We start from the raw sequence: 14,361 nt of genomic DNA, 5'->3' as shown, positions 1-14,361 counted from the left end.
TATGATAATTTATGGTTTCTACATTTTAATTATTAAAATATAATTAAAATATTGTAAAATATTTAATAATAATGAGTTTGTAATGAAAATTATATATTTTTATTGTTTATTTTTTAATTATAGAGATATAGAAAAAAAATTAATAAAATAAAAAATAAAACATAGATCAATTCTAAAGATACCACATCAAATGATATTTGATACAAAATTAATATTGTATATATAAAAATATAATGTATAACATCAATATTTAAAAAAATACTTTGTTGTTTTATTATTTGCAAAAGCTTGCTAATTTAGATGACTATATTTTAATATTATTTATTTATTTTAATTTGAACTTCATTAGATTGTTTGAGCATAAGTTTAATTATTAATTTTTAATATGCGATGATTATATTTTTATATATTTTGTGGTAATTTATAATTGTTGTATTTTAATAATTAAAATATTGAGATGTATTTATATGCAATGAGTTAAAAAAAGTAATTGTGAATTAAATCATGATTATAATAAAAGTTATATTTTTTATCGTTGATTTTTCATAGTTATATAGACAAAAAAAAAGTAGTAGAATGATGAAATACAAAATGAATAAATTCTAAAAATGTCACATTATATTATTAGGATGCAATATAATTAATTTATCGTTTCTACATTTTAATTTTTAAAATATAATTAAAATATTATAAAATATTTATAAATAATGAATTTGTAATGAAAATTATATATTTTTATTGTTTATTTTAATTATAGAGATATAGAAAAAAATTAATAAAATAAAAAATAAAACATAGATCAATTCTAAAGATACCACATCAAATAATATTTGATACAAAATTAATATTGTATATATAAAAATATAATGTATAACATCAATATTTTAAAAGTATTTTAATATATTATATTGATTAATATGCTATAGAAAGGTTGATCTAGATCAACATATTTTAACTCTTACATCAAGAATAAAGAAAATGTAAAATGAATCATAAGGAATAAAGAAAATCCCTCTCTTCCTCGTGCCTTTCATTACATGTGGATTTATATAATCTAATTTAAAAGAAAATGTAAAATAAATCATAAAGAATAAAGAAAACAGGTGTTTAAATATTAATAAATTTCTAGATTGTGATACAATTTTAAACGACTCGACATTGGTGACATGAATTAAAATAATATGGCAATATTTAAAATAGATAAATTAAGTGTTATTAAACCACTTAATTAAAAATTAAAAAGAAATTAAAAAAACAAATAAATATAAAAAACAACATAATTGATGACAAATAATATTTTTCTCCGACGTTTTTTATAAGCATATTGGTTTTTCACATATAATATTATAAAAATAAATAGTGAATTTAATATGAGCACTATACCCCTTTTAAAATATTATTTGTACATAAAAATTAATCATATTTTGCCATATGTTCAATGAATTTTTGGATGAATGCCCCTTAGAAATTATTTTTTCTTCTCTTGAATATAAGAGAAGATTTAATAAAAAAATTAAATTAAATACATTTATTTTTATTAATTCATTTTTTTAATATTTAAAACCGGGAGGTAAGGTAGCACGCCAACCGGTATATGCGGTTCTTTAGGTTTTCGTTCTTATATTTTTTGTTTCGACTACAAAATTAGAAAGAAAAAAAAAGTGAAATACGTAAAAACTACTGATTCTTGGAGATGAACAATTTGACAAAAAGTAAAAGCATGAGTATTGGAATAAAAACGCTGTATCATCATGCCTTAAAAGCATTGAATAAAAGATGACTTTTTCCTCCATGTTTGTTAGGCACGAAGGAATCATGTTAGCCACCCTAGTATGTTAGGCACTTTGGTCTCCAAAATCACCAGCAGTATATAATATAATCTAATAATAATAATAAAACATATGCTTAGGTCTCCACTTGCATCTTACTGCTTGGAATTAAATAGAAGAAAAATAAATCAAAAGAGTAAATTATTATTTTTTGTTTATATTTTATTTTCAAAAGGGTAAATTACTATTCCGGTTAATAGAACACACATTGTTTACAATTACTTCTTTTAATCCCAATTATAAAAAAAAACAAAACAAAAAACATTAATACTAATGAACTTATTTATTACAATCATTTTAAATATTTTTACAAATATATCTGTCATAAAAAAATGTGAAACATTAAACACACATTAATATTAAAAGACAAACATTAATTTAAGATAAAAAATTATTTAAACAATAAATATATCTAAAAAATCACAACATTTTTTCTAAATGAGATAAAAAAATCTAAAATTTTCTTAGAATGGAGACCAAAGGTAATATTTTTTAATACGGGTTTAGATAAGTTGATTCTTGAAAAGTCACTAGAGTGAGAAAAAATAACACTAAACGAGCTTTTATCGAGATAATACTTGCATATTATTATCCACTAAAGATTCTCACGTAATTAATAAGATTCAAATTACACACGTCCTTGTAAGATAGAAGCTGAATCCTTGTCAACGGACCAACTTTCATTGACTTAGCAACTTATTTCAATTACAAAAACTTTTTAATATTTGCAAGAGCTTATGAAAATAGTATACATATTCACAAATTATTTGCAATTTATTTCAATAAACTCCTCACAATAACTTTAAAAAAAAAATAACTTATAATATATATGAAAATATTTTAATCATATTTTTTTTCTGATTATTGAAATAACTTATACTGCACGTAATATTTTGATTGGGTACAAAACCCAACAGAAATTACTTAACATTCAGATTTATATGTAGCAAAGAAAAAGAGTAAATTTACACTGCCTGATAATCCATTGATTAGTTTGAGTTTAAGAGGATTTTACCGTATAAGTTAATCTAAATATAATATTTACAGATTTCATTTACCAAATAAGCTATAATCTAGTTGAAGAGTGTTTCTAGCATTTGTTTCTAGAATTTTTCAAGGAAGCAAATAACACAGTAAAAATATGCATATATCGCAGAAAAGCAACATGTTTGTACCTAAATGATTATCATCTAAACATACTTTTTTGTTTCATGTCTAAAACACTCTAACTCAAAAAAAATCTAAAACTTCACCAAGAATATGTATCACACCTTCTCAAGCTTCATTTTCTCTCATTCTTGGCTTAGCGTCAACACTGATTGTCACATATCCCTCTGTAAAAAGCAAGGGTCGTCGTCGATGACTCTAACCACAGTTCTTGCCCATGGACTTCGGTTTAAAAGATGGATTAGCCCGCAAAAAATTGAATGCCTCAGCCTGTATAGTTTTTTTGTTATTTGGAAGAATTTGACTAGCTAGTATATTTATTTATACAAGCTACGAAGCACAAATAATGACAGACATGAACACAATACTGATAATAATTTAAGAAAATAAACTAATGGAATGTAATCAAAGTATTGGTGTCATGTCGGTGTTAGAACCGGGACACGCCATCAATTAAAGGCGTCGGTGCTATAGAGAGAATAACACAACACAATACAACCTTCAAACACAAGGTATTGGAAACTTACTGCAGGCTTAGAAGGAAGCTACCGGTTAATGCACTTCGTCGGTGAGGGACCATACCAAGCTAAAATATATTCAAATGAGAGAACAGTCACCAACTTTTCGTTTGAAATAATGAAGGCTAGTTCAAAAAACAATGCAGTTTTAATCACAATACCTCAATATAGAAAGGACAAATATCACAATAAGGTGTCCAACTTTGAACAAGCGTTTCTTTTTCTCCCAATTCAGCTTGTTGTAGATTTCAGTAACATCGGCAAAGTGTTCTCTTTTAATGTACCTGATATTAGTCTCCAAGTCAAATGAGGTGCAGTAATAATGCGCGAAAAATAATGTGCATAGGTAATAAGAGCTCATATTTTGAACAGAGAACTTTTTGTTTGACATTGCCATTGATGATGTTTTCTAGATTCCATTAATTATCTCATGTACAATTTTGTTAATTTCTAAACAGACGCTTTCTAGATGTTTGAAGCAATCTGAATGTTTTCTAGATTCCATTAATTATCTCATATACGCTATCTAGATTCCATTAATGTTTGAAGCAATCTGATTCTTTGGACCATTTGAATTTCAATTGTATGCTTAGGATATTATTGGGATGACTATACAGCCAATGATTCACATAAAGAAATAAAACCTCTTGACAGAAGAGTTAAATATCAACCTCCAAAGTCTTTCAATGCAAACTCTTAACATATGTTCAGTTTCAACATTCAACTATGCAACTTAAATTTTGATACAATAACAACCACCAAGAATGTAAATAGGTTTACATAGACGTTCAATCACATTTCACTCTCTTTCCACGATGTAGATGTGTTTTATGAAATATTATGATATGGCAAGATGATAAAATATTATTACAAGTTATGCAAAGAATATTTATAATGTAGCATTTTGTTATTAAACTCATACCAAAATATGTCTCAGAAGTGATTGCGGGGCATCATTATTCTAAAAAACCAAAGTCTAACATTGGACAGAGATAAGACTTAAAAAGAGTTTATCAAATTGTCACCTCACAACCCGATTTTTTAGGAATGAAACTTAATATGGTATCAAAGTCTATCGTAAGTCCATTAATAGGCCACTCGTATTATCCATGCATTAGACCCAACAACACAACCTTAGGCTTCAGGAAGTGTGTCGGGAAAATTCCAAGTCGCATATTGGCAAGAGATCTAGCTTAAATAGAGCTTATAAAGCCTACACAATCCTCATCCTACACGTCGGTTTTATGAGGTTGAGTTAGGCTCAAAACCTAAGAATCATGATTACGGTAATCCCTCGAATCACAGTGTTGGAGACCATTCGAACAACCACTTAAATTACATTCTTCTTTAATTTTGCAAGCCACCATATAGCTCCTAAAACTCAAAAACTTTGCTTCCCAAAATATCAGCAAATATTCCCATTCCAATCTATAAGTTTTGCATCAAGAACGTTGAGGAGCCTACTGAAACAATATTTAATGCTTTGGAATTACCAATTTCACAATCATATTAAAGAGTATCCAGTTATGATAAGTGGACTTGAAAGCCATTTTGTTTGCAATAAAATTGATTCATGTGAAAGAATTTAAGAAGAATTATTTAGTATTTTTTACCAAACTATATAGTTATGACATCCAAAGATGTGAAATATATTTTGCTCCTTTCATTTTATCTTGCCTTATACAGATGCATCAGTTTGACATGAATGAATTGATAGAACAAGAACATTTTTTAAGAAGGTTAACAGAAAAAACTTACAATCTCACATTGAAGTAGAGGCAAGGGAGAGATATCAAGAATATAAACCAATGTCCTGCTATAAGATTGATAAAGCAGAAGATTCCTTGCATTAAAAACTCAGGCAAGATAACCTGGTTTACCCGAGATGTTGAATCATATGGATTTATATAATCAAACTCCAAGTCCACCAACAATATAAGCTGCAATTAAGAATTTCAAGGGATGTCAAATTTTATTCTAAAATAAAAAGCAGCAACTTTGCTCTTTGCACTTATAGATGGCGGACGATGATTGAGCGTGAATTCAAACTTCAATGACATGAATTTATTCTTGAAAATAAATAACAAAAACTAGCAGTGTATCATAGTATCTCAATCTGCTACTTGTAATAGCCTATTTTAAAACTTCATTAAACCAACACAATTGAAGGGTACTTTTGTAGGCATGATTTACTAATGGTCCACTACATCTTTTCTGGAGAAGAAAAGTTATGTATGCAAGAAATTAACTATGTAGGTCTGATCAGTGTCTGACAACGACACATGTGGTTACATTCAATCACTTCCATTTTCTTAAAATATTACCAATGTTTATGACTGTGTCATAATCGTATCTGGTGTCTGTGTTTGTGCTTCCTAGATGATAGGAATGATAATGATGAGATTATAGAGCTGTAAATATCCAACTGAAATGGAAAAATAAAGCATAAAAATAGTGAGATTGAGACCAATGCAGCACTTAATCATACAAATGCTTCCTTCCCGAAAATTGTTCTAAACACCATATAATAGCAAAGGGGCTACAAAATTGAAAATTCTGTTTTCAATAGAAAATTCTAAAAGTATGAAAAATTAAACAAGCAATTGCGACAAATTTAACATCTGACAAACTGGACATTATAGACACTTATCGAATGTGATAAAAAGAAGCAGAAAAAAAGGGAAAAAATTGAATTGTTAAAATTGAAGGAGAATTTGAATTACGATGGCGTTGGTGAGGTTAAATAATAATTGGATGATGATTTTGATCTAGAAAAAACAAGAAAGGGTATGATGAAGGAATAGAATAAAAGAATGAAAGCATAAAGAGGTAGTAGGTAAGTGCAATGATATTGATACCTGGTAACCGAGAAGACAAAGAAGGGTTAGAATAAGAACAAAGGATAATATCCAATAAAACACTTCCGCCATCACTGCATGCCTCTCTTCTCCTACTTTGCTTTTCTTAAACCACGTTCCTTCTTTTCGGGACTCCGCAATCAATTTTTAATTTATATATTTATTTTCATAAATTAAATGTACACCGATGAGATCATATTCGGGTCTAAGATAATGCAATTATATATTTACCTCATTATATATTTTTTTTTATTATAATCAAAATAAGTTTTATTTCTGCAATAACACAACACCCACATTACATTGCTGATGGTTGAAGCAATTACTAACACCACAATTGTATGTTTTATCACATTTAAGCATTGGAATCACGCTTCAATAAATTAGAATTCTAATAGAAATGGTATTGATTGGATCATCCTCATAAATAAATGTATCAATAATTTCATTTTGTTTTACATTTGTTAGGTGTTAAACGAAGAAGGAGTTGTAGAGCTAGTGGGGCCAGAGGATTTTCGGAATAGCTATGATGAATTTGGATGATTAATGGCTTACAATACTTTGATGGATTAGTTTTCGTTTATTAATTGTTTCAACTTAATTTCCATTTTCTTATACATTAGTTTATATGGAACAAAAATATCATTGTATTCAATTTACTCTTCTACCAACAAAAAACTTAATTTATTCGAACGCACAACTTTTTCTTTTGTTGCTATAATTTTTTATTTGCCAAAATTAAATTAATTTATAAAATAAAATACATACTACTTTTTTTCACTGACATAAACAATGGTGTAATAAAATGTAATAAATTTAAATCAATTTAAACCCAAAACTTGATCATTGTGATAAACTCCGTGGCAATTACAAATTTTTGCTTAGTAGTGAAGTGAGGTTTTGAGTTAACTGTAAGATGTTAACATATTGATAAAAGCTTGATCTTATAACCTTAAAGTCAAAGTTTTAATTTCATAAAAGACAATTATAAAATTGCAAATTTCTATTGATTGTTACTTATTTTGAATCTAATAATATATTACATGGTAAAAACCATGCATTCCAATTTACATAGCAAACAAATAAATGAGTGAATGATAAGGACAAACAATTTTCACAGCTAATTGGAGTGTTTTCCTCATATTGAATCTTGAGATGCCCATCCTCTCTTTTCCAACTCTAGTCGCATTGCCTGTCACACATTCATTAATTAAACAACTAGTATTTTTAGATATTTAAAAATTAACTTAATAAAATAAAAATACAAAGAGTATCATCTTATTGCACATTGATCGATCATTAACTATTACAACATTTTAGAAAACATGCGCCCTAAACATTAAACAACAATTTGGCCACAAATTTTCAAGTATGGATCATGTGGACCGTTGCCTATTCAAATAGACACAAATTTCTAAAAAAGTAGTCTAAATCATATCAATAGGCTATAGTTGACACTCTAATTTTAGGCCACGGTTTTCATATAGACATCAAATATACAAATAGAAAAAACATTATTAATGAAATTGTACCTTGATTCGTCTTCTATTCACATCAAAATCAAAGTTCCCCACCCTTGATGCTGATCGATACTCAACAATCGAGTCCTTGTCTTGTGGAAACCAAAACTCAACATCATCCACTAACTGCTTATCGAAAGTTAAAAAAAAAAATTATAGATTGTGTACCGACAAATATTACTCTAAAATAAAATATAAATAAAAATAGTAATTAAAAAAAAATGTAATTTGAAATTACACACATACCCCGAAGATTGGACTTTGGTACTCCACTCTAAGATAGTCTTCTGTCCTATCTACAATCCGCGGTGTAAAATTTTCCGGTGGTATTGTTGATTCAATCTGTAAAATTCAAACAAATTTGGATTTTCTTAAACTTAATGCTTTGAAAATTCACGAAGAAAAATGTTTATACAAACCAATTATAAATAAGGCAATAGATGTATCTGACATTAAAATCTAACATAGTATCATGATGTTGAAATTTTGTGAAAATGATTGCTGAAAAATACTGTAGATCAAAATTACATTCAATGGTTAATTTTTTATTGAAATTACCACATCTATTAGTTCCTCCATTGCTTCTTCTCTGCTTACACGATCTTTTCTACCTTCAGGGTTGTAGTTCCTGTAGAATCAGTAATAAACTTCATTTTTATAATTGAAAACTATTTTTATTAAAATTTAATTTATATACATCATATAACGAAATTTTCACAACCATTATTTAAAACTATTTGACTTATATAATAATTACTTTTGCAGTAATAGACATAAGTTACTGTTAGAGTATTAAATATTTTATAAAGAGTGCAAATAAAAATCTTATCAATATCACATTACTTTAACGTTATATAATTAAGGTTCTATAACTAAAATCTTATCAATATCACATTACTTTAACTTTATATAATTAAGGTTCTAGAACTAATTTGAATAATTAAGGCCGGTATTTTGCACTGTATAACATTAGTATTTTACCGATCGATATCACATTCGTATCAAATTGAATAACTAACGTTATGGTCGGTATTTTACAATGTAAAAATTAAGGTTACACATGCATTATTGTATAATTACGTTATTTAACCCACCGTAACGTTCTATAATTAAATTGGTATATATTATATTTTTTACACATGCACAAAATGCATCAAATCATGTCACATTATTTATATATGCAACTTAATTTACAGTAGCAAAAAAACATTTATTTAATAAAAAATATTTGTCTAAGTTTTTAGAATATTCCTCCGTGATAAAATATAAATAAAAAAAGTATATATTTGGATTAAATAGTATATCATAAACCTTTTTTTAATTGTTTATGGAACACCTCAAACATTGTATACTTCATTTATTATTATTTTACTAATAATTATATTATTTATATTTTTATTGTTGTAATTCATATATTTATACTAATCCCTTAGATCTTATTTAATCATAAATTATTGTTAGTTATTCAAGTGAAGTTTAGGTTAGGAAGTTCATGTTAGTGTGTTTGTTATAGTTGGGGAATGAATTAAAAATAAATCCAATAGAAATCTCAAGTTCAATTTCTAGTAGTTCATTTTGTAATCAAACATAACTTGTCATTGGTAAGGATTTAGAGGAGCGTGATTGACAATTTCCATCACATTCCCCTTAAAACCCCAATTGTTAGAGAAAACACCATCACTCTCCATTGTACATTCTACCTCCAAATTTACCCACATCATTCCCTTACAATATATTTTTCTTACAACAATATTGAATACAAATCGGGAGAGAAAGATAGAAAGAAAGAGGATTATGTTTCACTCTTGAAGAAACAAAATGAAGATTGAAGATGGAAGATGGAAGCCAAGTGATGATTATTATCAATGAATGAGATTGAAACTCAACTTTAGAAAAAGACACAACTCTACCACATCTATAAGTTAAAGGTAACATAGAAAACCCTCGTAAAACTTCTCCTAGGTGTGCTTAGAGATATGATTTGTATGTTTAGGTATTGAGATAATCATGTTTGATTTAGTATCAATGATTATTAATAATGCATATTAGGTGTTTGTATTAATTACTATGAAGAATTGTTGTTTTATTATCATTGTTAAATGTTGTGGTTGAACCGGTGGCGATACGATAATTATTTAGTATTGATAATTAATTGATTTATGCTTAGTTTTGAATGTATTTGGTTCATAATTTTCTCCATATATATTGCTTTGAGCTGATTTTTGTCCCATTAGAAACTAGACTTAATTATCTTAAAAATAAACACTGGTTTCACTAATTTTTTGTCCCATTTTTGCACCTATATACCTTATTTTATTCAACAGTATTAATTGAATGCCTATTATGCATAATAAAAATTATATTTATAAATCAGACATCTTAAACTTTTCAAAATGTTACCGTTTATTCAAATTGGACATCATTTAATATTTTAATTAAATTGTCAAAGTTATAGTGTTTTATGTAGAAAAGAATTATGATGTAGCTAAGTTAGAATGGGTATAACAGAAGCAATAAGAATCAATTTTGAGTGAAATCAGTTGGGTCTGAAAGATGACTATAGTAGTTTTATCAAGTTAAGAATTAGGGCCTTTATAAATATAGAAATGACTCAATAGTATTGTGAACACAACTGAAATGTCATAAGATTATTATGTAATGTTGTTAACTTTAGAATACCATAACTTGAGTTATATAGACCAGTTTCGAGTGAAACTAGTTGCATTTGAAAGTTTAAATATAACAACTCTTTTCTAGAAGTTTGATATGTTAAGCGCAAGTTCAATTGTGTGAATGGAGATTACTCATATGTTATGATTATTTAGGGTTTAGGGTTTATATATATAGGGTCATTCAGCTAGATGAACTCTTCGTCTATATACGACAGGAGCGAGTGGTAAGCGAGAGTAAGCGGGATACCACTTACGGATTTAACTATGTCAAATCTTATCTAAAGAGATTATTTAAGTAGAGAACATTGGGTTAAACCAATGTAGTCTTTATGACTTACTTGTTATGTAAAATTTAAGTAGAGGACATTGAGTTAAACCAATGTTTGAATGATTTGAAGCTAGAGGTACCTGAGTATAACTTACAAAGAAATAATATTTTATTAAATTGAGGTATAGTTTGTCGGGAGGATTCTCCATACTTAGCACACTGACATGGTTGAAAAACATCTATATTTATTTTTATTAAATCTATGTTACTGAGTTTTATGCTCACTATGTTAGGGATGATGTTTTACAAGAAACAAGTAAACATTGAAAGTCTGAGGAGTGTCCAGAATGCTCACGAGTCCTTTTATGTCATGAGTCGGAGCCTGGTCACATATTGAGTCTAAATTAGAGTTACAGTTTAATTAAGTCTTACTTGAAAGTTGTTTTAAAGTTTGTAAATATTTTAGTACCCTAAGTAATTTCAAGAATTACAAATGAATTTCTATTTATTTGAAAACACTTAATTATTTTTGAATTGAAAAATTACAATTTCATCTGTATTGTGTATTTTTTTTTCAAGATTCATAATTAAATTTTAGGCGTTACAACATATTTCAAAACATGAAATAATTAGTTAAAAACATAAAAATAGTAAAAATTTAATGATTTAACTTTTATGATTAAATAAAATTTAGTTCCTAAAAAAAAAAATCAATTTTTTTCCCCAATTTTTTAACTAGTTTTAGTCTATATTTTGTATAGTTTTTGTAAATAATTGATACTTCAAATCCCTAAAGAAAGTTATAATAAAATAAAAATTTGAAAATAACTAAATTTATTTAAAATTAAACTTGAAAGATCGTAATTAGGACTAAAATTATTAACCTCAAATCCTATATTTTAGTGGGTTGAGTGGGTTGACCCATTCAAACTAACCCAACCCATCTTGACAACTTATTGTTACCTCCAACCCTATTGTTACCTCCAACCCTTAGAACAAAACTCCTTTGTAAAATTTTCATATTCTTTCAACTAGACTTTTGCCAAATTACAAGATGCATAATTAATACTTATGTTAATGAAATATAATTTTATTAAAAAAAAAATTTATATTGTCGACAATATTTAATGCAGGACATTACTTGAACTATTTTTCTCTTTTAATAAATGAAATATAATTTTGTAAGAAAAAAAAATTATATTGTTAACAATTTTAATGCAAAAATAATATTTCTTAATTCTTGTGTATTAGCCACAGTGATCTTACATAATTACATTAAATTTATTACGGAAAATTAAACACTTAAAATTAGAACAGTAAAAAAAAGAAAATTGAATACTAGTAAATTTAATGCTTCTATATCGGGATACAAAATCTCACGTGAAAGCATTTATAAAATCCCTAGAAGTCACTGGCTCAATGCCCAACTCTATTGAACGTTTCACAACTTTAATTTCACGTGATTTAGATTCGTAACGAGGTATTGTTTCATTACCATTTCCAATTAATAGCGATTAAAACCCACATTAATAATTAAATTATAAAACTTGTAAAATAAAATAAAAAGATGCTAAAAAAATTGTTAAATAAATTAAGAAAAAAGAACTAGGCAACAATTTACCAAGGAGGAGCATAATGGGTGAGATTAGTGACATCTTCTGATGTTGATATGCAGTTCTTAGTTAATGGACAAAGTGCTAGTGATGGTGGATTATTTTGTACTCCAAGATATTCAGGCTTTTTTCCACTGCAAAAAATATAAATAATAAACTAATTCAACTAAAACATTCATTAATTTAATTTCCAAAATATAAAATAAAAAAAATCAAAAGTTCTTAAAAAATTAGTCCGATTTAATTTTTCCATATAATAAACATTTTAAGTAATTTTAAGTCTGATCAAAAGCAAGAAGAGTCAAACTTAAGCACATATACATGTACGTAATTGAAAAAAAAAAAAAAGACAAATATGTTGAAATATTTTTTTCTCAAAAAAAAAAAAGCTCAAATATTTTTTATAAGATTTTAACTTATATCAATTATCTTCTAAAAAAAACTCTATGATCAATTATATGATAATTTGTAACGTACCTCAAGTTGAATAGGGCAGCAAAGGTTGCTAACTCTCCACTCCTAAGTATGAGCTCTCTTAAAGATAGGAAAAATAAAATAAATAAACATGGGCATGCATGAAATGAATAGTATTATATACAAAAAATATTATATTATTCATGAGAACATGATAAAGAGAGGTGAGTGAGAACCTTCTTTTGATTTGGTGAGTGGGATTGATCTTTACATCCTTTGGCTTATGAGAGAGTTGAAACCGAGGAAAACATGAAACAATAATATTATTATGCTTGATGGTGTGAGTAGTGTTGAAGATGCAAAAGGTGCTAGAGAGTGCCATAGATTGAGTGAGTGTGAACATTGAATGAGTTTATCATGAAGCAATAATTCTTGTGCATTAGCCACAATTAACTTACATATATGGACGGAGTTAGTATAATATTGAATTAATGAGTTTAATAATCTTAATGATTTTTACACATAATTCATTCTAAATGGAGAATATAGGATTAGAGGTAGTGCATCAATTATCGAGACCTTATTAAATTATTATGGAAAATTGAATACACAAAATCAAAATAGTCAAAGAAAAGGAAAATTGAACACTACTAAATTTAAAGTTCCTATAGGGATACAAAATCTCACGTGAAAGCATTTATGAAATCCCTAAGTCACTGCCTCAATTTATGCTTCCTTCTAGAAAATTGTTATAAAACCATATAATAGAGAGGGGTTGCAAATTAAAATTCTCTTTTCAATAGAAAATTCTCAAAGTATGAATATGAAAAATCAAATAAGCAATTGCCACAAATTTAACATCTCACAAACTGGACATTATAGACACTTATCCAACCATCAAAATTTCTTCTTTTCTAACGAGAAACATAGAATGTGAGAAAATAAGCAAACAAAAAAGAAAAAAAAAATTGATTTGTTAAAATTGAACGAGAATTTGAATTGTGATATTGGTTTTAAATTAGTTTATTATTATAAATGCAATGATGGTGAAATAAATAAAAATGATGTAGGTATACCTTACCTGGTAAGAGAGAAGACAAAGAAGGGTTAGAATTACAACAAAGAATAATATCCAATAAAACGGTTCCACCATAATCTTCTCCTACTTTGCTTTTAGCAAGTACAAAATTATTTTCCACTCAGTTTTAGTTCATAATTGTTAAAGGTAATATGTATTTTTGAATAATTTTTTCAGTTATATTATAATATTTTAAAAAGTTCTTCCATAAAAATTCAATTTAAAATTCAATTTTTAGATTTGTAGTTAATTTTATTTTGAGTTTTACTCTTTAAAAAAAATTATATTTAATTTTTTTAATAAATATTTGTTTATGGACTTTTTATAATGTTTTAAACATTATTATAAAAAAACATTTAAAAATATAAAATTCAAATGACAATTAAAAATGTTTTGTTTTAGTATGAACTGTTTGTAGAATAAT

General features: G+C 26.8%; 2 protein-coding genes across 2 annotated transcripts; both read right to left on the bottom strand.

The window, feature by feature from the left end:
* Positions 1-2,955: 2,955 nt before the first annotated feature.
* On the bottom strand, positions 2,956-6,783 carry LOC101499761 (protein cornichon homolog 4-like). Its single transcript, XM_004492579.4, has 5 exons — positions 6,373-6,783; positions 5,273-5,454; positions 3,676-3,798; positions 3,524-3,582; positions 2,956-3,266 (listed from the first exon to the last, which is right to left on the bottom strand). Exons 1-4 carry the CDS (start codon positions 6,442-6,444, stop codon positions 3,549-3,551), a joined length of 411 nt encoding a protein of 136 aa, XP_004492636.1. The 5' UTR covers positions 6,445-6,783; the 3' UTR covers positions 2,956-3,266; positions 3,524-3,548.
* Positions 6,784-7,348: 565 nt separating this feature from the next.
* LOC101507785 (uncharacterized) lies at positions 7,349-13,373 on the bottom strand. The gene is made up of 7 exons (XM_004492603.4): positions 13,096-13,373; positions 12,923-12,979; positions 12,454-12,579; positions 8,451-8,520; positions 8,139-8,234; positions 7,905-8,018; positions 7,349-7,564 (listed from the first exon to the last, which is right to left on the bottom strand). The coding sequence occupies exons 1-7, from the start codon at positions 13,260-13,262 to the stop codon at positions 7,511-7,513; spliced, it is 684 nt and encodes a 227-aa protein (XP_004492660.2). The 5' UTR covers positions 13,263-13,373; the 3' UTR covers positions 7,349-7,510.
* Between the last annotated feature and the right edge of the window lie 988 nt (positions 13,374-14,361).

The sequence above is a fragment of the Cicer arietinum genome, chromosome 3 (assembly GCF_000331145.2).
Source record: "Cicer arietinum cultivar CDC Frontier isolate Library 1 chromosome 3, Cicar.CDCFrontier_v2.0, whole genome shotgun sequence".
NCBI lineage: Eukaryota > Viridiplantae > Streptophyta > Magnoliopsida > Fabales > Fabaceae > Cicer > Cicer arietinum.
The sequence above is the reverse complement of the archived record's forward strand: the minus strand, read 5'-3'. Positions and strand labels throughout refer to the sequence as shown.